Source organism: Xiphophorus couchianus, chromosome 7 (genome assembly GCF_001444195.1).
Source record: "Xiphophorus couchianus chromosome 7, X_couchianus-1.0, whole genome shotgun sequence".
Classification (NCBI taxonomy): domain Eukaryota; kingdom Metazoa; phylum Chordata; class Actinopteri; order Cyprinodontiformes; family Poeciliidae; genus Xiphophorus; species Xiphophorus couchianus.
Window position 1 is genome coordinate 3,543,850 of NC_040234.1, and position 26,256 is coordinate 3,570,105.

The 26,256-nt window shown below is 39.3% G+C and overlaps 1 protein-coding gene across 1 annotated transcript in view; it reads left to right on the forward strand.

Moving 5' to 3' along the window:
* vwa8 (von Willebrand factor A domain containing 8) overlaps positions 1 to 26,256 on the forward strand; it is an 85,165-nt gene that overhangs the window by 19,356 nt on the left and 39,553 nt on the right. Inside the window, exons 18-34 of the mRNA XM_028022070.1 lie at positions 216 to 316; positions 1,250 to 1,356; positions 2,931 to 3,002; positions 5,701 to 5,777; positions 8,534 to 8,609; positions 8,739 to 8,874; positions 9,098 to 9,217; positions 10,061 to 10,266; positions 12,501 to 12,652; positions 15,562 to 15,670; positions 16,943 to 17,081; positions 18,087 to 18,274; positions 24,903 to 25,022; positions 25,160 to 25,224; positions 25,695 to 25,820; positions 25,900 to 26,009; positions 26,087 to 26,238. Of these exons, the coding sequence (XP_027877871.1) occupies positions 216 to 316; positions 1,250 to 1,356; positions 2,931 to 3,002; positions 5,701 to 5,777; positions 8,534 to 8,609; positions 8,739 to 8,874; positions 9,098 to 9,217; positions 10,061 to 10,266; positions 12,501 to 12,652; positions 15,562 to 15,670; positions 16,943 to 17,081; positions 18,087 to 18,274; positions 24,903 to 25,022; positions 25,160 to 25,224; positions 25,695 to 25,820; positions 25,900 to 26,009; positions 26,087 to 26,238 (2,056 nt within the window). The remainder of the gene's footprint in view (positions 1 to 215; positions 317 to 1,249; positions 1,357 to 2,930; positions 3,003 to 5,700; positions 5,778 to 8,533; positions 8,610 to 8,738; positions 8,875 to 9,097; positions 9,218 to 10,060; positions 10,267 to 12,500; positions 12,653 to 15,561; positions 15,671 to 16,942; positions 17,082 to 18,086; positions 18,275 to 24,902; positions 25,023 to 25,159; positions 25,225 to 25,694; positions 25,821 to 25,899; positions 26,010 to 26,086; positions 26,239 to 26,256) is intronic.

A 26,256-nucleotide genomic window follows, 5' to 3' on the forward strand; every position in this document is an offset into this window, starting at 1 on the left:
GTTTGTCTTGTATAAATAAAAGGCCAAATAATAATAAGAAAAAAGTCTCAGAATAAAAGCCCATAAAGAAAATATATTCCGCTTTTAGTCCTTTGTTGGTGCTGGGATCCATTAGGCAAATTGTTCATGTATGTTTAGTCACGTTTCAGTTTGAATGAACATGATCTTTTATGTATTTTTGCTTCGTCGTGTAACGTTTCTAAATGTGTGTTTAGGTTCCTGCCCAGCCTGGCCCGGGCCTCTCTAGAGAAGGCCCTCAGCAACTGCTCCATACAGGACGCTGCAGATCCTGCTGGACAAACACGGGACCACAGCTGTGAGTCCCACCTACTGCTACTGGATCTCAAAGACTATTATTCATAACTAGAGGTGCACCAATTGCAGTTTTCTGGCCAAAATTAAACAACAGAAAAAAAGCCCATTTTGACCGAAATCCACATCAGGTGTTGGAAGGTCACAGCACACCTTCAATGTGCCAGTCAAGAAAAACAGTGAACTGAGCAAACCTGTTCACAGAAAAAGAACAACTTTAGACATTAAATAAAAATAGCAACAGGTATTTTGTTCCATATAACACAGTAGGAGTGTAACAGATAAACCTTTTATGGATGCAAACTCGACTAAAAACCCACCTGTTTAGGATTGTATTTGAAACGTAATCAATTACAAATTTATTGATGGAACCTGACTTAATGTCCTGTTTTGATTGTTGATTCTGTGTTGCATTGTGTTTCTGTGTTTGATATGATGTAAAGCACTTTGAAATGCCTTGCTGCTGAAATGTGCTATACAAATAAAATTTGATGATTTTTGATATTATTTTTGCTTTTATAAAATCACAAAATTTGAGGTCAGTTGAGGACAAACTAACAAAACAACTAAAGCCACCAATAGTTTCCTGAGTTTTAGGTTCCCCTAGCGTTGCTTCTTGTCTTCCAAATGTATTCTTTGACATGTTGGAGTTAAAATCAAGTTTTCATTCACTTTTTTTCATCTGCTCCACAAGAATGCAGGATTCAAACTCCTTGGACCTGTTTGCATTACAACCACAACTTAAAGTTGTCTTCACCAAAAAAATTAACTTTTTGTAGCTATAACCTGATGTGTGCACTAATTTTCTTAGACATCTTTCACTTCAATCTATGTCAATTGAAATATTAGAAAGATCTTTACAGAAAAAAAATATTGCCACGTTCAACACTTATTTTACCAGCTGTGTCCATCATGGCTACTCTCCGTCTGCCTCCAGGTGTGGTCCAGGATGGCGTGTTGACCATCGGCAAAGTGTCCGCTCCCGTCTACAACCCGGACCATAAGATGAAGGTTCCAGATGTTCTCTTCTATGACAACCCTCAGGTAATCCAGCGGACAGCAAGGTTGCTCTGTCCATTCACTATAAAAAAAAACACAATTTGTTGAACATTAATTGAATTTTTTGTGCCACTTTTCATGTCCCTAATTATGTAGATTTTATAGACTGGATCAAGATGAGGTTCTTTTGCCATGACATCACCATCTAGTTTTTTATATTTTAGGCATCAGCTGATAATCTGCGGGTTTAAAGTGTAACTAACCTCCAAATCAACTATTTTTTGCCGATAAACTGGCTTAATAAGTTTACTATGGTTCTATATTTTTGTTTTTGTGCAAATTTTGACATTTTCGGGTAAATTTGTTTAGTTCTGCATTATTTTTGTCTAAACCCATCTCAGTTCTGGCCCTTTTAGTCAAACAGTGCCAAAACAGTTGAACTGCAGAGAGTTGTTGCTATAAAAACTGAAGTTATTATCTTTGGACCTGAAGAAGAATGATCAAGAGACCTGAACTAGTGATCAGGTCTGAAATTTGGATGTAGTGACGGACCTTGACTTGAACCTTCAGAGTCATATCAAGACAATCACAAGTCATCCTTCTATCACCTGAAAAATGTTTGTAGGGTTAAATGATTATCGTCTCGACAAGCTCTAGAGAAAAAAAAAACTCAGAAATTTTTACATTAATCCCAGAAATGTTCCAGGGATAACTTTTAAATGTTTAATTTCAAAAGTTCAAAACTTTAGACTTTTGAAACTCTGAAGTTCCCAAATTGTATCTGAAAACTCTCTGTGATTAATCATATAGATTTTTCTAGAACATTTTCAACTTTTCAAACTCAGAAATGTCCAAAGTTTTTCTAGAAAATTTCTGAGTTTTTTCTACTAAGTTTTGGATTTTTCAAACTCAAACATTTCCCTTTTTTTCCAGAAAATGTCCTGAGCTTTATCTACACATTTAGATAAATGTTTAAATAAAAACATTTATCTCAAAAAATGTTAGATAAATGAAAAAGTTTTTGTAAGCCGACGTTTTTGGCACAAATGGATTCCTTTTTTGCTATCTACAATGGACCTAATACGCCGTTGTAACTGGCAATTATAGCAGTGAGGAGATATTCCCAATCTTTTTATGATCTCTGTTAAGGTTCATGTTCAGGTATGATCCATTGCTTGGTTGTGACCAAAGATGAGCTGCTTAAACCACCACATCTATCAGCTCCCGATGATTAGAAGACAAAACCTGCAGAGTTCACCAGAGATTGATCTAGCCATCTCTACATATTCTGGTTTTTGTTTACTTCGTCTCCGGCATTGGTCGGCATTGCCCACTGCGACCAGACCGCAGGACGTCCAGAAAAGGGCCAACACAGGAAATAAAGCTCGAGCCGAGCCGAGCCGTGTGACCCAGATTCATGCCCTGCTCCCAGTCTTCGCCCTGCCCCTTTTCTCCATGTTGGAGGGTGAAAAAGCACAAGAATGGATGAGTGGAGAGAGGGTGCCCTACTTTTGCAGTGACCTAGCTTTCAGAGTTAGAAGCATATTTATGAGAAGAAGAAGGGACACGGGCGCGGTCCGTTCTGAGCTCCTTCTCACATGTTGTGTTTGTCTATGCAGCACATGACGGTGATGGAGGACATGTTGAAAGACTTTCTGTTGGGAGAACACCTCCTGTTGGTGGGGAACCAGGTGGGTAAAACACCCCAGTGTCATGTTGTCATGCACACCGACGTTTTCAGGGACAAAGCTGCAGTTTGTATTGCTTTCAAGACTGAAAGCAATACAAAAAACACAAACATCATTACTTCAACGGAGATTCCTGTGACAGATGGAAAAAAAAAAGTCCTTATTGTTGTGGAATTGTGCAGAACCTTTCACTTCTTAAAGCGTTTTTTGTTTCATGTGTATTTCTAAAGCATTTTTGAAAGGAGGGGTTTCTTTTAAGTTGAAACATGTGATTCTTAGATTTGCTCACAATGTTTGAGGTCTTCAGTAAAATGAGGGGGGAAACATTTTTTAACATCTTGTAAAAGTAATGTTCACAGCCGTTTGTTTCATTTGTGATACAGAATAAGAGGAAATTAAACTTTTTGGCTATTGATTGGTTCATTCTTTTATCATTTGCTCCATAATGAGCAAATGGGTTAATAAAACAAACTTGTTTTTGGGTTAACAAGTGGTTAAAACGCAGAAAAAATTGGAGTTTAGAAAAATAAAAGGGGGAAAAAAAGTAACATTTATTAAAAAACATGCGTCAGAATTTGGAAAATGTATTTCTTATTTTCATTCACACCATAATTACGTACATTTTGGGAAAATAAATGGATACAATGGAAAAAATAGAATTCAGAAAATGAAAAATAAAACGGAAATTGGAAAAAAATCAAATAGATTTCATAGAAACAAACAGCCGGGATAGGGGACATGTAGACCTCTAGCTATTGATTTGTTATATATTTTTCATTCACATTATAATTACGTACTTTTTTGGTTGAAAAATATGGACAAATAAAAAAATACATAATTTAGAAGAATAAAAACAGAAAAAGTGTAAATTAATGGAATTTTTAATTTTTTTTAAAAAATGTAACTAATTTACAAAAAACAAACAGTAGCTTGTTTCATTTGTGGCACAGAACAACAGAAAATATTGACCTCAATTGATTTAATCATATTTTTTCATTCGCACCTTAATTATGTACTTTTTAGGTTAATAAATGTGACTAAAATGAGAAAAAGTGGAATTCAGAAAAATTGAAAGTGAAAAAGTGGAACTGTGAAAATAATAAAGATGGCGCTACGTAATTCTCAGCCATATCAGCAGGGTTAGCTGTTTTCTGTTTGGACCGTAATACAGGACACACGTCAGCTCTACTTGACCGTGGAGGGAAGAGTTATGAAACAGGCTGTAGTCACCCTCCAACACGCACTGCTGGTAGAAGGACACATGTACCACCGCTTCCAGGTCCCAGAGTGTCCCCCACAGCTCTAGTGGGCAGGGTTAGAGAGAAGTGACCGTGGTGTGATATCCTCCCCCCAGAGGAGCTCCGTGCGTGAGAGCGGGAGAATCCATTTGCAACCCAGAGCGCACGAACATGCAGCGGGGCGACGCTGAGACGCTAAGAGCTGTCAAAGCCGCTCACTGGCTCGGTGACGGACCGGCCCAGAGGTTCCGGAGCCTCCGTGGGAAGCCAGTGGGAGTTCCCCTTTACCCCGCTGTCAAAACAAAGCACCGTCAAAACCGGGGGGACACCACAGGCTCTCCCCGGAACAGTCTGCTGTCAGCACACTGATGGTGGATCTCCTAAAAAGTTCCTCCACAGCTATGGCCCGCGTAAAGAAAGATTACGGCCTGTTTATGCCGTTGTCAGAGCGGAACAAATCATGAGGCTGCAGACCAAGGCCTGGTTTATGGAGGGTTATTCTGTGATGCGTGAAAACAGGACAAGGTTATACATGACTTTATGCTCTAAATTAGCCACCATGTTTTACTTAGCACAGGCTTGGTACAGTCTTGATTTTCTTTATTGGAAATATAAATAAGTCGGAGGAAGAACACCTGATGGACTCGGCTGAACACTCCAATCTGAGGCAGACGTTCATCCTAAAGCAGAATAATGTCCCTAGACGTCCAGCGCACACTTTTCATACATTTGTTTTAAAAAATTTTGAGAAATTTTTTAAAAAAAATGTTCAGGTTTAACACATTCTTATAAAATGTCCTGTACGGCAGTGTTTCCCAGCCCTGGTCCTCAAGGAACACTGCCCTGCATGGTCCATGTTTCCCGCTTCAGCCCAGCTGATTTCAACTGATGGATAATTAACAGGCATTTGCTGAACTGCAAACACTTGAGTTAGGAGTTTCAAGGCAGGGAAACGTCTAATATACACAGGACAGTGTGGCTTGACAACAGTGACAGTCATATTTAGAGTTTTCCAGACAACAGTAGACACACAAAAACACTCAAATTACTAAAGTCTCCCCTTCAGTTCAACCTTATAAGTGGAGATACATTTTTGATGTTGCCATTATAAAACATCACTTATTTATATAACTTGCAATTATATAAGTATTTGCAAAACTCAATGTAATTTTGAGTGTTGTTGTCAGCAGCTGCTGATAGTAACTTGTAATCTAACTTAGTTACTTTCCAAATTAAGTAATCAGTAATCTAAACAAGTTACTTTTTCAAAGTAACTGTGCCATCTCTACTTGATGACCAGCATGGGAAACACTGCTGTCCAGTCTCAGTAACCGTTTGTTGACATCCATCCATGACGCCTGCTGTGGTTGACTGTGTGTCCACAGCGCCTGGGACCAATGTGAGCTCATGTTGTTTGAATTTCTTTACATTATTCTGATTTCTGTGTCTGCGTTCCTGTCCAGGGCGTCGGTAAGAACAAGATTGTAGATCGGTTCCTGCATCTTCTTAACAGACCCAGAGAGTACCTCCAGCTCCACAGGTGAGGGTCACCCAAAAAGGCTTCCCCTGGAAACATGCTTCAACTTGGGTTCCCTTTGCTGTCTAAAGCTGAAAAAGGAAGTTCAGCTTGCCATACCACACACACGCAAACACACCCCTTCACACACAAAAAGCTCATAAACCGGCGACCCCCCAGAACCGCTCACACAGAGAAAGTTCTGGCAGGATCCAAACGACCAATCTTAGAACTACGGGAGGATTCAAACTCCGCTCGTTCATTTTTAGCTTAGAGAAAAGGCGCCAAGCTGGCAAATTGACAAAAGTAAACTGACCAATAACATTTAGGCTTTGACGTGCGCACCTCCATGGACTCACACAGACTCGCTATGTACAAGATGTTTTGACACAATAGATCTTTTTTTCTCCTAAATGTTAATAGTAAAGAGGGTTAGATAATAAAAAAAATTCAAAAATGATTCTTTTCTGTATTACCGGTACTTTAAAAAAAAATCTCAAAGTACACACAGTGTGTACAGCTGTGGGCGCCCTGTGCTCAGCTACTTGTTAAAAGTCCAAAATAAACACAATACAACTATGCCGAGGAAAGATAGATATGACAAAAATCACGACTGATCAAATATTTGGAACATTAAGTAATAATAAAATAGATGTCAAATATCCTCCAGCAATGCTAATTTAGAGCAGCAGGACAACCTAATATTTCCCCCACCCTCCCACCCCCCTGTTCCGGCGCCTATACTGTCAATCCATTAATTATGGAAATATAAATATGGATGCTTTCAAAAAGTGCTTAAGAAAAAGCTTTGTTGTCTCAAACCAAACATCTGTTTTTATATTCAGGAAGGTTTAAGAGAAGCCATTTTTGCTTGAAACGTAAATTTAGAAATGTTAATAATAACCTGCTTATGCTTTGGTGGAAGGATAATTCATTGTTGCGATTTGTACATAATTACTAATATCTACCTACTCACCTTGGTTTTATCCAAACATCCATCAGGGTGTTTTTTAAAGTGAAATTTTCCACTAAACACACCAGTCTGAATTTCCTCGCTCATGCTTTCACTTGTGTTTGCGTCTCTGCTTTGCTGACTGCAGTACAAGATAGTGTAACTCGCTGTTGTGAAGTAAGTAACCCTCCACAGGAGAAAGTCAAAATAGATATTGCGATTAATCTGTACTATGTTAATAGTAAGGCATTAAATGTTTTAGACTAGTCACATCCATTAGTGTTAGTGTTGAAAGCTTTAATATAGTAGCGATTAGCAAGGCTGGCATGAATATAACAGCAGCCTCCGCTTGTATACCCCAGAGATTGTGGAACCATTACGTAGACTTGGAGATCTCCAAGAATCTGTCAAACTTTCCAAATGGAGGCTGAAAGTTTTTGTTGCATTCATATATGCAAAAAGCCTTCAACTGAAAGTGGGTGTGCTTTCTTTTTTGCCACGCCTGTAGAAAATCATCTTTGGTGTTTGAGGTATTGGAAGGTCCGCCAACGACGCATCCACATGCACACACGTTAGACCAGTTTCCGCTCCTATATGTGTACTTGGTCAAAGTCTTGTGAAAGTCAAAGTGGAGCTGAATATAACCGTGTCCTGGTTAGCTGCTGTAGCAGCAGCTAATATTAGAGCAGGACAGAGGCAGGAGAAGTTGTGTGTGTGTGAGGCTTTGGGGAGCTTGTGACTGAAAGTCTACAGAGATGTGGCTCAGAAAAGCAGGAGAGAGGCTCCCTGCTAGGGAGGAAACTGGGACAGCCTGGGTCACAGAGCAAGACTGAGCGGTTTCAGAGGTGTGACGGTGGGAGGGATGACGCTAGACACTGGTGAATCACTGGCTTTTATAGTGTTTATGTGGCTGATGGAAGTCAATGTTCATGGCCAGGCGATGCTCTGTCAACATTCTGCATCTTCTAAACAGGAAGTGATGCTTCTTTGCTGTGCTATTGGGATTTATTGGAGCCTCGAGTGTTGATTCTCATCCCCTTTTCAGTCAGCAAGGCCTAAAAATATTACTGACCAGTTTTCACTGCATCCTAATTCCCTCTTCTGTTGAGCTGTTATTCCATAAGAGGAAACAACGGACAAAAAGAATCTTTCAGACAAACAGCTGGAAGCTTGGATAAAAGTTAGAGGGCAAGCACAAAAAGTTACATTAGTGTTAATTTCCTTCCATCCGTCTGTTCTTCAGATAATTCCTGAGACATTCCCAAGACAGGATTACTAAACCACCTCAGCTGATTGCTTTCCATTTGGAGGTTTTTGCCCTTTCAATCTCATAACAAAAGCTGCTTTTCCATCACAGATGTGCGCAAAACTTTCTCAATATTCCTCTGATGTAGAAAATATACAATTATCTATCGCAGTGTTTCCATGAAATAAGAAACGCAATTAAAATCATGTGAATCAGTTTGTTTGCGCAATAAGTCATTAAAAACCATGCAGCACCATCATCCTCCTACCACTTCCTGTCGTCGTCTTCATGGTTTTCCCCAGTAGCAACAACTTACGATTGTTGATCACGTGACTCGTGTGAAAAAGTGTTTCCGTTGCAGTTTTGCCAAATATTTACATTTTAATTCAGTTGGAAAACCATCTTATCCTAGCGCATTTATTTTTGGAATTTGTACCATTCTATGGTTAATGGTGTAAAAAATGGTGGGGTTGCAAATAAAGCCTGGTGACCCGCCAGGCTTATAATGCACTGAGGGAAACCCTGGCAGTCCATCTGCCTCTTGCTGTTCATTGCTATACCTAAACCTGTTTCCTCCTTCAGAGACACAACCGTTCAGACTCTAACCCTGCAGCCCTCTGTGCGGGACGGTATCATCACCTACGAGGATTCTCCCCTGGTCAGTTTGAGAGACGCATGTTAACTCAGGAATCAATTTTCTATTGCTTCTTACCCTGATTAGCTTTGTTTTCTGTTGACCACAGAAGGTTAGCGAACAGTCGAAGTCAGGTGTTGGCCTTGTTTTCAGGTGAAGGCAGTGAAGCACGGCCACGTCCTTGTGATCGACGAGGCCGACAAAGCTCCCACTAACGTCACCTGCATCCTGAAAACTCTGGTGGAGAGCGGAGAGATGATCCTGGCTGACGGCCGCCGGATCGTCTCAGGTACGTTTGGAAGTGTTGGCGGACAAAAAAGCCAGAACTAATGGTTCCATATAAAGGAACAAAAGCACCAAAAGTGGGAATCTTATGGTGCTAGAGTGAGAAGTCCTGAGTTTTGTGTTTTGTTGTATTTTTAAGCTAGCAATGACACAATTATACCTAATGTATTTTTGTAATTCTCTGCTGTTTTTGATCATGCGACTCTTTTACTTTTTTTTCTTTGTAGATCCATGTGAAGCCAACAGGAGGGCCAACGTCATAGTGATGCACCCAGACTTCAGGATGCTAGTCCTGGCTAACAGGCCCGGCTTCCCGTTCCTAGGCAACGACTTTTTTGGAGCGTTAGGTATGCAAACGACATCATGGGTTCAGTAACATTTTTGCCTTTTGACGTCACCTGATTAATAGAAAGATTGTGTGTAACTTTAACGTATTTTCCGGAGAAATGCATAAAAACAAAAATAAAATGACAGGGTCATAGTCACAATTGGTGACTGTACAATGTTTTTATGATGTAAAGCACTTTGAAGTGTCTTGTAGCTAAAATGTGATGTACAAATAAAGTTGAAATAAATGACTAGAACTTGACTGGAGCCTCAGGAAAGGCTGAGCAGTCAGAATTTATTTCTGTGTAAGTTGTTGAATGTTTTATAAGGCGGCAACTAACAATTATTTTTATAATCGAATGATATAGCGATTATTCTGATGACTAATTGGATAAAAGATTTACAAGTTCTAAAGCGTTTTCATTTACTTACTTAGGCCTTTTATAAATACATTAAAGAGGCAAATACATATTTCAATTCCCTTAATAAATAAGAAAATAAATGTTTTATTGCTTAAAATGCCATAAAATAACATTCCTTTAGTCAATTTTAACCAGGTGAATGTATGAAAAATACCACTTGAGGAGTTTTGGGTAAAAGACAAAGATGTTTTTCAACCTTAAATTTACAATGTGTACAGTTTGGGGTTATTTACTACTCTGAATATGTTGGATTTTTTTCAGTAAACAGCCTCTTTTTGACTCTGTACTCCAGTTAATGATTAATCAATGACTAAATTAGTTAACAATTAATTCAATAATCGATTCATTGTGCTTAAGCCGATTAATTGTTTCAGCCCTACTGTTTTCCGATGTAAAATGCTGTAAACGAACAGAGAAATCCCTTGTGTGTGTATTGGACAGGGGACATATTCAGCTGCCACGCTGTGGACAACCCAAAGCCCCAGGCAGAGCTGGCCATGCTGAAGCAGTACGGCCCCGACGTGCCCGAAGCCACGCTGCAGAAGCTGGTAGGCGCCTTCGGCGAGCTGAGGTCCATGGCCGACCAGAGCACCATCACCTACCCATACTCCACCCGCGAGGTGGTCAACATCGTCAAGCACCTGCAGGTGGGAGGAGTCACACCTGCGAGCCTGTAACCAGTTTTCTCCTGATCGTTTAATGTCAGATGGCTTTCTGTGAATTATTCAGCGCGTTTGTCCGCCTTCAGTCCTGCAGAGCGAGACGCTTTAATAATGCAGGAGAGGGACCTCACGACTTTGCCACACCGTGGAGGGTAGAGGCTGTTCCCTTGCCCCCGCAGTGAATACTGAGAAAAACCCCTCACACACATGCACGGCGGAAAATATACTGTCGCACAATAAGGTGTGATGTCTGGGTTTCACACTATCCTGGTTATATAAGACAATCTCACACATAGGAGATACCTCACAGGATCATTTTTAGGTTTTGTTTTTCTCAAGAGGCATCCATAATGTTGATGCGGCCAGCTTTGGAAAACCTTTGCTGATTTTTCGCTCAATAAGATAAACCTGCTCTTTGTCTATGCTGTTTGCTTTGGTCAAAGAGAGCTTGTCCCAAAGCTGATCCTTTAGAAGATGGGCTGATCTGGTGGACTCCACCCCTCCCTCCCGTATCACACCGTAGAACAGTCAAGTAACTTCACAACTGTTGTTCCTGGATGAGAAAGAATATACAGGGCGTCCACATCATCCTTAAAATGTGACAACTTCCTGAAGGCGGAGTTTTAGAAAAAGCAGGAGTTTTTAAAGAGACAGAGGCCCAATTTCAAGGCATTCAATTACACAGTTAAATTTCTTTTAAGTCATGTTTGATGTATATAGCATTTTTTGTTGCAACTACAGGTAACATAGTTACTTGATTGTGCTATAAAATGGCACTAAGTGGCTCCAAAACACATCATACTGCCCCTTTAAGTCACATTAAGTATTGATATGTGAGGTCCACCTGCTGTGTGGATCAGCATTTATTGAGAATATATAAAAAATGATCAGAATTTCCTTAGAAAACCTTTATGTAGCTCTTCTGTTTCTATCTTGCACTGCTGAGTCTCACTAATCCAGCCCACAGAGAAACACCCTTATGTCTTATTTTCCCACTGAGACCATAGCTCAGTTATCCATCACCTCCGTTATTGATATCTGCTGGAGTGGGGTAGTTAGGGTGTAATTTATTGGGAGTGAAAATGGCTTCCTTAGAAGTCACGGCTGCTGTTGGCTGTAATTACTGTTTCACCTTTTGTCATAATGATCCCTGCGTGGCAGCAGGCAGTCTCAATCAATAGTCTGTAGTCCTTCAGACGTTCATCTGGATCCGGCTGCTATTGATAGTGGAAAAATGTATTGCCCTGTTTAACTGACATTAATGTTGTCAGTAAACGTGGTTTGAATGTTTAACTGTCCCTTGGTGCTTATTATAGGTTACAATACCCTTATGAAGTCTGTGCTAAAGTGTATTTGGTCAGATCAAGATGGCAGACTAACACTGATTTGAAATGACATACTAAAGCTGAAACTGTTGTTAGTTTACAGTCTGGTTGGAATCTTGCTCCCACTCAACAGGAACGTTGGGCTTTTATTGGTTTGTATTGTTTTGCAGCATAGAATTTTGAAAAGCACACATTAATTGCAGCTTCTTAAATTATAATTTCTCTCTCTCTCTCACTTCTCTGGCAGCCTGAGTCATTGAAAATGTTAGAAAATAATCAAATTTGAATCAACTTCTTACATTTCTGTTATTCCTCTGACTTCATTTTAAAGTGAATTTTAAAAAAAAATTATAATAAAACATGAATATCCATTAGCACAACATGGTAATATTTTGGTAGGGTGTGTTCAATGACCAAAATAAACAGCTAATTTGCTTTCTCTGTAATTGTTCTGGCTTTTTATAGCTTTGTTGTTTGCATCAAATGTGAGATTTTCTAAAAAAACAATGAAGCTAGTAAGTAAGCAATGAAAAATATTTCTTCTTTAAATAAATCCTTTAGTTAAATGAAAGTGAATCTTTTTTCTAATATTATGACTATATTCTCCATAATTACTTCATCGTACAAATCAGAAGGGAGTATTAAAATAAAAGACATATTTTAGAAATGTTTTGTCATTTTTCAATTTCTTTTTTAAAAAAGAAGGAGAGAGAAAAACAATTAACATCAGACGTATGACATATGAAAAAAATCCGATTTTCTTTTTAAGTCGTATCCCCTAACCTTGGTAAATGTATACAACAAATATGAATGTTTAATTGTTCACACACTTATTTATTTATTTATTTTCTTGTATTTATTTCGTCTTTGTTTTCACTCTTCCCTTCTCAACAGAAATTTCCCAACGAGGGTCTCGCCAACGTGGTCAGGAATGTATTCGACTTCGACTCGTACAACAAGGACGCGCGGGACGTTCTGATCGAGGCTCTGCACAAACACGGCATTCCCATCGGAGCAAAGCCAACCTCTGTCAATCTGGCAAAGGAGTAAGACCCCAAAAGCAGCTCATGCTAACACATTCAGGGACAGGCAACTCACTTAACTTGCTGTTCTGAAAAGAAAAAACATTCAGGCTGTACATTAACATTCTTGATTGATAGTTACATCAGTTCTGCTTTATTACCTCTTATTCTGATTGGTCAGCTCCAGTGGTGCAAGAAAATCCCCCATTAGAGATGTGAGACAGATTTCAACAAAGTACAAATGATTGTAAAGTATATCTACAATTAGATAATGATGGCAAAAGTCTTACAATGTTTGATAAATTCAGTAGATTTCGTACTGGTTTAAATTAAATTGGAATTCTTTATGATTTGCTAAACCACACCTCTATTTCACATCTTAACCATCAGTAGTTTACTATTTGACTTCTTGACTACATGTATAATATCAGCCAAAACAAAGAAGAAGGAAAATAATAGCAACTCTAAATTCAGGTTAAATTGCAACTTCATTTCTTAAACTGTCAAGCTAAGCTCTAAAATAATTACTCTTTGGAAATTTTGGAAAGGATGCAAAACTACCATCATTCAACTACCAACAGCTCTTTAAAGACTCCCTGTTTATTGTGTAGGAGGATTCATTCCTTACATGACGAGTTCCACTGGAAGTGGCTTTTATCTTTGTGTTGATTCACACAGAAACCTGACTATTTGTAATCAGGCTACAGGTTAATATTTTGATTTAAGATGGCCAGAGTTTCTTTTAAAAATACAGAAAAATATCCAGAAGTTAAGTCTGGAAAGCAGTAAAAAAATAAAAAATGCATCAGAACCATTACCGACATACTTTCCATCAGAACATTTGTGGAGGATTTCCTCCTACTTTGAATACATTCAAAGTTGCTGTACACCATCTTTATTATTTTATTATGAACTACATAAATGCCTTGACTTGTCCAAATTCTCTAGAAATGAAGCCAGAGGTGAGAGAAGTCATTCCGCAACACTTTACTGAGACTGAAAGTAGTAACCTTTTGTCTTCTTCCCACAGTAACAACATCTGCACTGAAGAGTGTTGGTGTCAGTGTAGCCTGATAGCCTTTAACGTATAATATGTTCACTGATTAGATAATGATTATCCTTTTCTGTGCATTTCTACTCATTTTCTGCAGCTGGTTTGCCAGCAGAAGGTTTCCGTAAATACTGACCGACTGATAACAGTGGAAATCTGAGATGCTTGGAAGAGGCTCGTGTTGCCTACATCTTTCACATATCGTTCTAATAATAACAGTTTTTTACTAGAATTTATCGTTCTAACAAATTGCTATTTATTTATTATCGTTCTAATAAATTGTTATTTATTAGAACGATAAAAATTGTTATTTATTAGAACGATAACGATAAAAATGATTCCACTATCCACTAAATGTCTCAGATAATGTACAGATTTGTTCTTTTAAATAAAGGAAAATATTTGTTTCTTCTGTCTCCTGTGGTTTTATTTGACACATTTATAGTCAACATTCAGTTTTGAAAGAAAAAGAACATAATGAGCAGAACAGAAACAAGTATTTTCCTTGAACGACAATAACCCAATATTTAGATTGGGATTTGCAACTTGAGGCTCTTTGTTGTGGCTCTTAGATTTACCCAAATAACTAAGCAATGCTTTAAAATTTAAACATAATTATTCTATGAATGACAGTTTTAGCTGTTTTTTCCACAGACATTTTCATGCAATTTGTAAGCAAAACATTTTTCCCAAGAATGATGCTAATTCCAAAGATGCACCGATCTGATATTAATATCAGTATTGGTCCTGATATTTTTTAAAAATACTAAAGCTCAGATATTGGCATCGGTATCAGAAGTGAAACAAGTGGATCAGTGCATCAATAATTAATACTATAAAGAACAACCTTTTTTTTTAATCAGTAAGGTGCAAACTGCTGACTGTTTTTTACATCATAATTTGCAAAAATGTAATTTTCTATTGAAGAAAATGCACTAAATCTAAAAAAAATTTACAACTGATCTTTATTTCAAAAAATTCAACTTAAATCTTATCATACGTCTTATAAAAGCGAGCTGTTTTATTTCCACAAGTTTTGTTGCTTTTATGGCTATTAGCAACTTTTGATTAGCTTGATCAAAAGCCAAAATGGCCGTCAGGGCAGTAGAGGTCACTGACCCCTAATCTGGATGATGTTTGCTGCCGTTTCTGTTATCCAATCCCCCTTTTCTTTGCTCCATCTTGAACAGTTTATGTCAGCAGTGGCCTCCGCTCACATCTTGTGTACATAAAGGCAAATATTTTGTCTCCTGATTCCCAATTTTGGACATGGAAAACATGAAACGGCTCGTCTTGCCCGTCTCGCTGCCTTTCTATTCATAGATTTATTTACGGTGGTCGGAACCCTCCTTCCTCTCGAGTCCACCTCCCCTCCTCTCCACCAACACACACCAACCCCTCCCCAATTTCTTTGGAATGTGTGTGTTTTGTGGTCAGGATGCATCTTTTCACCCCACCTGCAGCCAATAAGCCCCCGTGGCCGCGCTCCAGTAATGACTCATGGGAAAACCAGTAAACATCTGCTCAGACATGACTGAGCACATGAGGATATTTGTTCTGCATATATTGGCTTTTCCATCCCCAGGGAACGCGGGGATTAAAAGACGAGCGTGTGTTTTCTAGGAGCCCCCGTCCCAGCAGAGTAAAGCTGTCATCTGATATCATTTTGCGGCTCCTGCTTTGAGCCCTCGAAGGCCAGAAGTTTGTTTTTCATTTTATGTGGGCATCAAAAGCAGTTCCACCCATAATTATCCAAGATGAAAAATCAGAACAGAGCAATTTGTGCGCACATGTAGGAGCTCTTTGTTTTAATCCCCTAGGAAATGACTTTTTGTGTGTGTGTGCGTGTGTGTGTCCGGCCTGACTCGATTATTGTCTTCAGGTTGCCGCTGCCGGAAGTCAGGATGACGGGATACTGGACGTTAAACCAAGGTGGCAACGCTCGCCGCAAGCTGCTCTGTCCCACTGAGACACGCCCCATAGATGTCAAGGTACTTAAAGCCCGTCACAATAAGCAATTCATCAATTAATCATATGATAAATTAAAATGAACACAATCATTTTCATTTTGACAACAGACGTTAAAGAGACGCTCCCCTTTAATGTCATTGAAAAGCTGCCATTTTGAGAAAAACTCAACGATTTGCTTGTTTTCCCTGACTGGTTATTATGTTTTGACATTTTGGTTACCAAGACTTCATAATCCATTTGAATTAAGGCTGTTTCTGCTATTTTATTTATTTTGGATATTTCTAATGTTTTCAGGTTCCAGTGTTACATGAAATGAACGTTTCTTGATCTATGATTAGGTATACTTGCATTAACACGCTATTATTATTATATTAGTTGAATATGGTCTCAAAATAAGAATATTATTGTTATTGCAATCATTTCTGTGACAATTTATCTTCCCTCAAAATGTGTTATTGTGACAGGCCTGATATACAAACAGCATATGGGACCAGACGGAAGGAAAACATGAAGTCAACTTTGCTTTTTATTATTTTGATGTGCACAAATAATGATCAAAATATTTACCCCTTAAATTCATCCACTGTTTCCCACATGATGGGACATCTCAAGTTGTGTTAAAGTGCAATATTTCTTGCTAGTCATCTGAGAAAGTGAGTGAATCCTTTCATAGAGATTTGTTACAAGTAGAGTAAAATATTGAATGATTAAGGCTTACAAGTGAAGAAAAGCCAAAATAAGAATATCACATTAGATCAAAGCATGTTCCTGTTTCACAACGGACCAGTCAAAGTAAAACACAATGGAGTACATATGAAGAGACTTGGAAAATGATGTTTCCTGATGCTCCACATCCAGTCTAACTGAGCTCAAGCTGTCTGTGTTTGCAGTTTAACACACCTGGTTTCCAATGTAGTGGTTCTAAGATTTATTCATCCCGGAGAACTACACGCCACACTTTTCAGATTCTTATTAGCCAGGCTATTGCAACTTCTATCGAGTAAAAGAATAAAGAGCTGAATCGACTTACTTTCTCAACTTTGAAACACTTGCCAGCAGAACGTTTTTTTTTTTCATACAAACTTTTGTTTTTCCTTCAGCTTTTCATTTTTGCCTGTAATCAGAGCCATAGTTCCCATGGTGACAAAGACAGAAATACATTTGCTAATGCAGTCATCTCTGCACAAACAACAAATTTCAAGTCTGACTTGTAGAAAAGAAACTTTATCTGAAGCATTAAACACCAGCGATGCTGTATCAGCGTGTGTGTGTGTGTGTTTACGTGCTTCCAGGGCCCGGCGTTCCTGCGAGTCCAGAATTATCCCAGCAGTCGGCAGGAAAGCAGGACTCTGAGTTTCAGCGAGGAGAAGGCCCACTGGCAGATTCCCATGAATGAAGTGAACATCATCTGCGACGTGGTCAGCTTAGACGGTACTGAGCGTTTAATTCCGCATTCACACACACAACTAACAAGCCTCAAGTAATAAGTTTTCATTTTATTTCACTGAATTTCTGAAGTAAAAGCCAGAAATTCCCTTTATTATTACAAAGAAGATACAAAGAAGTCCACTCCTCTGTTGAAATGTCAGGTTTTTAAAATAACACAATAATAATAAATTCTGAATTTTTCCTGCCTAGTACAGAAATCAACAACTTTTCCACCCTGAGAGCCATTTCTGACTTTGCTCCAGCTAAACAAAAGATTTTAGCTTAAAAAATGAATGCATAAATAAATTCTCTCCTAACTCAGAAGTTTAAAGCTGAGTTGGCCTTTTTTTGATGAAAGAAAAACTTTTTTTAAATAAAAAAAGACATCATCACACTTTTACACAAAAGGAATGAGCAATTTCTTTTCAAGAAAAGGTCACTTTTTTGTCTATATTTATTACAGCTTTTTTAAAATATGTACATCTCCTCCAGCCCCCAGGAGATCTGTTTGTTTTTAGTTCTGTATTTCAGGGTATATCCATAACAAATAGTCATCATAATATTTATTTTTATGATAAATGTTTACTGTAAATTACACTGCTTTCAGGTCATGTATGTTGTTATGCATATTAATTGTAGGTTTTTAATCCCTTCCATCAACTTGCTAAGGGACTACAGATGAAAATTAGCCTCTCTGGCTAAATTTAGGATACTTAAGTGATGTATTTATGTTGCTAATATTTATTGTCATCTTAATGAAAAAGAAATTAATCTAAAATCTCAGATTAAAGGTACTTACAGTTTAATCTGATGTCATTTTTATGCCTTCCTGACATTTTAGCAGGCCTGACCGCACTTTTAAATCCATTGAGCTAAAGAAGAAACAACCTGGACATTTTATGACCTTTCATTTGCTGTCTGAACAAAAACTTGATGAAGTGATGGAAGGATTTAAAGGTGTATCCACAGAGCTCCAGTGTGACGTCGCCACTGCTCGTGTTTTTGCAGACACGCTGTACGTGGCCATGTGTAACCCCGTGACCCTGTACTCCATGAAGGAGCGTGGGGACAAGATTCAGTGCATGGAGCTCTATGACGTCTTCCCCAGGACCATCAGCGGCGTCTGGCAGCCGTTCGTCACCGTGGCGCCGCTCGGGAGCCCCCTTGATGGACAAGTGGTGCTGCACGAGGAACAGGTACGCACTCGCAATCTAAGTAGAGATTAATGAGTTAATCTAAAGCTGAGCAATCTTATCGATCCATTAACGATTAATTGACATCGGTAGTTTTCTCTTGTATCCAATCTTTCCATAATATGAAGGGCTAAAATGTTCTGAATTAAAAATAAAAAATAAAACATCTTAACATTGTTGTCTGTCAGCTGTATCAATACAGCTGACAGACAACAACTGATTCTGTTTACTGAATCAGTGCAGTTGTGGTTTTCTCACATTATTAAACACTTCTAAAACATACGACGACAAATAAGATGAAAAGAATAAAGTGTGTGACGTGCTGTTTGTGGTCGCTCTCAAAAGAACGTTAAAATTTCGCTTCATGATGTGCAGCCCTCAAAAGTCTACGGTGCTTATTGGCGTCTTTCTGTCGTGTTACAATCTTTCTGCGTTGTGTCCTTTTGTCATCACATCCTCACCATCGTAGCACATACATGTCATTCTTCAAGTAGAAGTTGCCGCCCACTGACTTCTTCTGTTTTGACCGTTTCTCTTTCGTATTCTGGCTCCGCCATCTTTAATTCTGTACCACTACCTAACTTCGCTTCAGGAAGACAAGCGGCGCCATCTGCTGGATGTCGGCCAAAAAACAGCACTAAGCAGACTTTACCAGTTAATCAATTTGAACTATCCAACCATCCATCCATCCATCCATCCATTCATTCATTCATTCATTCATTTTCTTACACCCTTATCCTAGTGGGGTCACGAGGGGTGCTGGTCTTTCTCCAGTGGGTGAGATGCGGGGTCGCCCTGGACGGGTCGACAGTCCATCGCAGGGCAACACAGAGACAGACAGGACACACAACCATACACACACACACCTAGGAAGAATTTAGAGAAATCAATTAACCAATTAGCCGTAGTACCCGGAGAGAACCCACACATTCTCAGGGAGAACGTGCAAACTAAATGCAGAATGAACCCGGGCCGGGAATCGAACCCAGGACCTTCTTGCTGCAAGGCAACAGTGCTACCAATTGTGCAGCCCAGATTTTAATTTGAACTTAATAAATCATTAATCGACAATTAATCATAAGTTTTATTGTTTAACACAAAGTTATACACACTGGTATGATTCAGCAATCACAGAAGAGACGAGATGGTGTTTGATCTCGAAACACATTCCTTCACAGTAAATATTTCACTCTGAGGAGTTGGTTGTTTTTTTTTTAAGTGTATTTATGTCCACACCACGTAATGTATGCTCTTTAGTTTGTCTATGTCCATTTAAAGAGAAGATGGAGCCATGCTGGGATTTCTCAGCAGCTCCCTCACTTGGCTTGTTAACACTGTGGAGATCGGCGCTTGACCTCGCGCAGTCAGCAGTGTGGCGTTTTTAGGTTTTTTCCCCGCTATGGTCAGAGTAATTCCAAGTGCTTGTCATCAAACAACAAATAATGAATCATACAGGACCGCTGGAATTCCCAAAGGGAGAATGATTGCTGATGTTTTAACCACAGAGCGTCATGAATCCATTCTGGGTGAATGGTAGTGAAAACAAAAAGATAGTGTGTCTTATTTATTTATACTTCTAAAATAACAGATGGCCTAAATAGAACAGCTTTTAATAAAATGGTGAACACTGAAGAGGGACAGAGCTTTTAAAAGTACTTCTGTACTACTAAATTACCTACAAATCTGGAGGAATCAGGAGGAACGGACCAGAACTCCAGCAAACCTGTGGAAGGAAACCCAAAAGTCATCCAGTTCAAAGGCAATGCTAGCAAATACTGAGTAGATGTAGATCTAGCATGTACACTTCTAAATTTGAAGACATTCATAAATAAATTTCTGAGATATTTTTCTCTCGTTATTATGGTGTTTATTTAATAGAAATCTTTTTTGTGATTCTTACTGACCTGAAACATAAGAGGTTTGGTCTGATTTAACTTCAGACAGTCAGACAGAAAAGGTGTTTGTGACTTTTTAATTCGTATGTAAACTTCTGGTGTCAACTTTCAAAGCAACATCATAAAAAATTCCACTCTTGCAGTTTATTGCTAGGATTTATACCAGCTTCCAAATCGTGAATATGAAAATAAACATTGTAAACATTTGAAATCTTAAATAAAATCATTCTTTTTCACTTGATGCTTTCGGTAGACAATGGGTTCATATGTTTGAGGGACGTCGGTGTGACATCTTCATATGTTGTGCTTTCGAAAACATTTGGATTCATATTTCACAAATTGACCTAAAACCAATTAGACTTCTTGAAATGTGGGGCTGGAAAAGCATGAATCAGTGAAATGTTTTGCTCGTGATTTCCAGATAAAATATTAAATTCTGGCAGGTCATGCTTACTTTGACACACCAAACTATAGAGGCGCGTTACATCAGAAATTGGAAGATGTGTTCGTAAGTCATTTCTCTGCTGTTTCTCATGACATATTTGTACAATTACAACCACAGTCTCTTCAGGACGAAGTTCATCTGTTGTACTTTGACTTTCTTTTTTTTAATCTATGGCAAGACAACCTCGGATACCTCAGAGTTTAAAAATAGCTGCGCACAAGTCTGTTTCTTAATACGGCCAGCGGTTGGCGGTTGTATGTTGATGGACGTCTTTTCGCCCCGCGGAACCCGGACCTATGAGGACGCCGTGCAAGACGAGAACAATGCTAGTTAGGTTTGTCCGGCAACCAGAACCGCTTTGCACAGCTGCTGCACATTAGGCAAGAGGAGAACTTCTAAAAATACAGTTGTGACGGATCGGGTTTCGTCTGTCTAAAAATGAGGAGGCCCAGACGAGAGGAGGTTCATTCACAGGTCGTTGTCCTTGCAAGCGTGGATAGAAGCGGTTTCACGCATGAATGTGTGTGTGAAATGAACCTTTAAAGGTTTCATTCAGAGTAAACATTCACTGACGTCATTTGTCCGGACTGGATCTGAGTCGGAACACGTTGACCTGCCGGGAGTTCATCTGACTTGAAGAGGGTTCCTCTAATGGGACTATATGTTTAGAATCAGGAAATGGGGTTTACCAATCCTTATGCAGCTTTGATTGTGTGTATGTGAATGTGTGTGTGTGTGTGTTTGAGGAATGGGAGGCCATAAGGAAACCATTAGTGTGAATCCGGGTATCAGGGGCCGGGGACAGCTCCCCTGTGGCTCCGACTCATAAAGCTCAATTGAAGATGAATCCTTTTGCGTCACAAAGCCTTCAGCGCGGTTCATCCGAGACACACGCACGGAAACCGAAACGTCTCGCACACAAGCGCGGACCCCATGCGGACAGCGTGCCTCTGCAGGAGCCGGCTCTGTCTCCAGGAAGGCAGCGCCGCGTCTCCCTGAAGAGGACTGCCCTCTGCTGGCTGCTGGGGGCTGGATAAATATTTTAAATGGAGGGATTAGCTTGTAGTGCTGTGCTGCAGTATTTGGGCCAGGGGCGCTGCCAGGAATCTTGGGCCCCCTGACAAAAAATTCGATTGGGCCCCCCCTGCACAGCTGCGGTTACAATTTTTTGAATCTTTTTGACCCATAAAAAGCGTCACAGTTTTAAAGGCTTGCAACTTGCTTTCTTTGGTTCAATACCGATACTAGCACAACATTTACTGCTCATGAATTTTACAGCCAACTGTCCACATACAGTATGCAAGTAGGTTGCTTACATTTTTTCTGTTAGTTTTAGATTACTGAAATAGTTCTCTCCACAAGCAACATGCAAAATGTACATGAAGCAGTTCAGACTTTTCAAGAAATGCTATGTAGTTACATTTTATTCCAGCTGCAGTATAGAACTTTAATAAAAAATATGTTTTCTCCATATTTGTTAAAGCTGTCACCATGCCGTGGCAGTTTATGAGACATAATCTGGGAAAACAATCAATCTCCTCCACCTCCTCCCTGAGCTACTATTGCTGGCTAAAGTAATGCAACGTTCCGACCAAAACAACCAATCAGAACCAGGAGGAGGGTCTTAGTGCTGTCAATCAACTTCATTCACTCACTGCTAAATGTTATAATGGTGGAGAAACAACATATCATTACAGGAAAAATGTTAATCTGTCAATGGTAGCTATGCTAACTAGACTAAGTATTTACAACAGGATATGCTAGCTGCAGCATAGCACAGAGCGAGGGGGAGGAAGGATGAGCAGCACCACATGAGATTGTGATTGACAGCACTAAAACTCTCCTGCCACTGACTGGTTTTTTCTAGATAGCACTGGGAGAAGGCAGAGGAAATAGATTTTTCACAGATTATCTCTCATACCATAATGTCACAACATAATGACAGTTTTAACAAATATGTGAAAGAATTTTTTTTAATTATAAAAGTTACATACTGCAGTTTTAATTTCACTTGGGAGATGACAGTGGATTAGAGCTGCTGCCGACTGACACATCTGGAAAGTGGTAAAAGGTACAGGGACAAGTTAAACATATGAATATCTTGGTCTTTTTTTCCTTAATTCATTAAATGCTAGTGAAAAGGAGGGAAACAGTCTATAGCTAAGCCAACTATGCTGAATGGCTGATAATGTCACACCGTCATTCCTCTGTGAAGAGAGGGGAATCTCTCTTGGAGAAAAACTCTTGCCTTTTTCTCTCTTTCCGTCTCTCTCTTTTTTTTAAAAAAAAACTTGATTTTATAATTTTTGTTAGTAGCATAGTAACTGTTTTCCACTGACTACTGCTGAACACCGTCACCATCAAGCGCTCCAAGCAGGAACGAACCATTTCATGCAGATCCAGGGGGGTTCAGGGCAAATATGGGTGTGTATTTTTTGGTCTGGGAGTGGGAACATAAAATTTTTACTGCTAAAAACAATCTTCAAAAATACAATATGATTAATTTTGTAATTGACAGGGCCCCAATTTTTTTATTTTTATTTCTATGAACAAAATTTATAAATAAATTGTGGAGGGCCCCCTTGTTGGTCAGGGGCCCTTAGAATTGTCATAACTTTACCCCCCTATACTGTGCCCCTGATTTGGGCTAATGTAGATATAAAAAAGGAGTACATTTCATTCAAACAACTTGGAAATTTATAAGTTTCAGAAATTTTCTATTTTTTTTTCTAGAAAATTTCAGAATTTTTTGAGCAATTTTTAGATTTTTCAAAATCAGAAATTCCTAAGAAATTTCTTAGATTAATCTAAAAATTTCAGAGTTTTTTTTTCTGGAAAATGTTAAACTTTTCAAGCTCTGAAATGTCCTTGATTTTTTCCTACAAAGTTTCTGGGATTAATCTCAGTTTCTGAATTCGTTGGCTGAAATGTACTCCTTTCTTTTCTGTCTAAAATGGCCCTAACATGCCGTCATAAATTTGCTCATGGACTGCAACTAATTATTATTTTAGAAATTGATTATTCTATCAGTTATTTGGACCATTAATTGGACAAGGAAAATGGCACAGTCTGCAGATTTTTCATTTACAACTTAATTATTTTTTTATACAATATTCGAAATGCCAAAACGAACAATTCAGATAATTTTTTAAACAAGAAAATAAACATTTTTCTACCTAAATGCAAAAACACGGCATTCCATTCGTGCATCCTTAATCATTTGCAGATCAAAGCTGCCGATTTGTCACAGATAAAAAATAAAAATCCTGGTCTGTCAAACCAAAGCGTTCCTCCCACTGGAGTCCCAGTTGTGCGCGGCGCGGCCCACCTCCTGTGCCAAGCCAGTTCTCCGCAGATATGTGGGCACAGAACTTGGACGCTGCACTGCATGTTCCATCCAAATCACATGCTGTCCATATGATTGCAAAAAAACAATAGTCTGAACCAAAATAGTCTGAACCAACCAAACACACTCTCATCTGAGCACTCTTAAGCATCAAGCGGAATGCTGAAATATATGCAAAAAATTTAGTATTTAGAGTAAATAACTGTTTTCATACTTTCTTGGAGCGAAATGTTAAAAGTGTGTTTGCAAAATAATACGCTAATCTGCCCAGGTTTTTCTCTTACTAGATCAGGTTAAAGGTGCACTTTGTAACTTTAATTAAAAAATGTGATTTTTTTTTTTTTTTTACATATTTGTCATCAAATATGTAAAAAAATCCAATTATGTTATCGAACAGATAATCTGTAAAAAAATATATATATAGAAAATTAAATCAATCTCTTGAGCTACTATTGTCATATGAAAGAAATGCACCACTCCCAGTCGAAATCAATCAGTCAGAGCCACAAGGCGGGTCTTAGCGCTGTCAATCAATCTCATGGGCACGCCGCTAAATGTGCTAATGGCTAATTAGAAACAACGTACCGTTACGTGGTCATGCTAACTAACCCGATGCTAACAACCGGCTATGCTAGCTGCAGCGTAGCAGAGAGCAAAGGTGTGATTGACAGCGCTAAGTCCCGCCTCCTTGCTCTGATTGGTTGTTTCTAGATAGCAAAGGTATTGGTATCATAGCACACTGTCGTAACATGGTGACAGTTTCAACAAATATGTAAAAAATGCATTTTTTCTAAAAGTTACAAACTGTAGCTTTAAAAGATCCACCTTCATTTGACAGATGTTATCACTAAACATGTTATGCTACATCTTATTTGAAGCGTTGTTGTTTCTCTGCTGTTTTAATGTGTGTCTCTGTCCAACCCGTCTCTCCCTGTGCCATGTCAGAGTAACACAGTGCTCCATTTGGACCTGGTGACTGGGGCCGTGCGGAGGCTCATGCTGTCTCCAGGCGGGGACCAGACTCCCTCCAGAGCCTCCCACTGGTGGAGCAGCAAAGAACAACAGGTCAGAGGTTTCACAGTCTTCAGAGTTAGATATTAATGTTTGGCTCCCAAGCATCTCCTCTGTTCATTCACAATAATAAAGGATTTTGGTATTCTGCTTGCTGAGATTTTACATTCTACATGACTGTTTGTTTGCAGGGAGGCTATAAGATGTGTCGTGACTTTTCTAAGAAAAACTGGCTTCTCTTTTATAAGGAGGATGGGTAAGATGCTCAGATCCAAGCTAAACTGTCCACAACACTGTGGAAAATTCTGATGGAAAATGTACTTTTTTAAGCTTTATATTTTATGTTATGTTTTTTCCTCATCAAAAACATTCCAGAAGTGTTTCTTTGATTCTTTCGTGCATGTTTGAGAAATCCTTTAATCTCCCATGGCAACCAATGCTCTCACCACCCGCTGCCTTTTCCACTCAGCTACTTCAGACTAGTCAGCAGCAATTAGCAAACAGTGAAATGCTCCTAAAAACGTTGTAAAAGGCTCAATGGAGAAATGTGGTTACGTTGACTTCCTGAAGACAGAGTTTCAGAAAAAGCAGGAGTTTCTTAAAGAAACAATTTCAAGGCTTTAAAATGCAACGTTTTTTAAGTTGCGTTTGATAGAAATAGGACAGTGTGCCTGAAAAATACATGATACCGCCCCTTTAATGGCCCCCTGGTGTTCGTACACGCAGAAACCAGCTGGAGGTGCTGGACGTGCTGGAGGGCCGGGTTCATGCCATCTCGCTCCCAATCAACTTGAAGTCAGTGTTCCTGGTCGCAGAGGACCGGTGGCTTCTGCTGGAGAGCAACACCAACAAGTAAGGGAACCATTTTAAATTCTCTTCTCACGTTCTTCAGGAACAAACTCCAAACGGCTTTTTTTCTGCACCACTTCAGGAAGTTCCTGCTGACCAAGCCCATGCACACGGCAGCTGAGGACTCTGGAGTGTGTCAGCTTCACAGCATCGGTGAGGACCCGGTCAGCTCTGGTCATGGAGCTGCTTCAGGTATGGGACACACAAAGTAAGAATATGTTCATTATTACTCTTCCTTCATGTTTGTTTTCCATTTTTTTCCCCCTCAGCCGAGGTTATAGTACCCCAGATGCTGTCGAATGAGCAGCTGCCCAATGAGAACCTCAGTGCCGCTTTGGAGCAGAAGATCGTCTCCCCAAACCGGGTGCTGGCTGACACCAGCTGCTTTGCTCAGATCATCGTGGGCTTCCCAGACCTCATGGTGAGACATTAAAGTGTA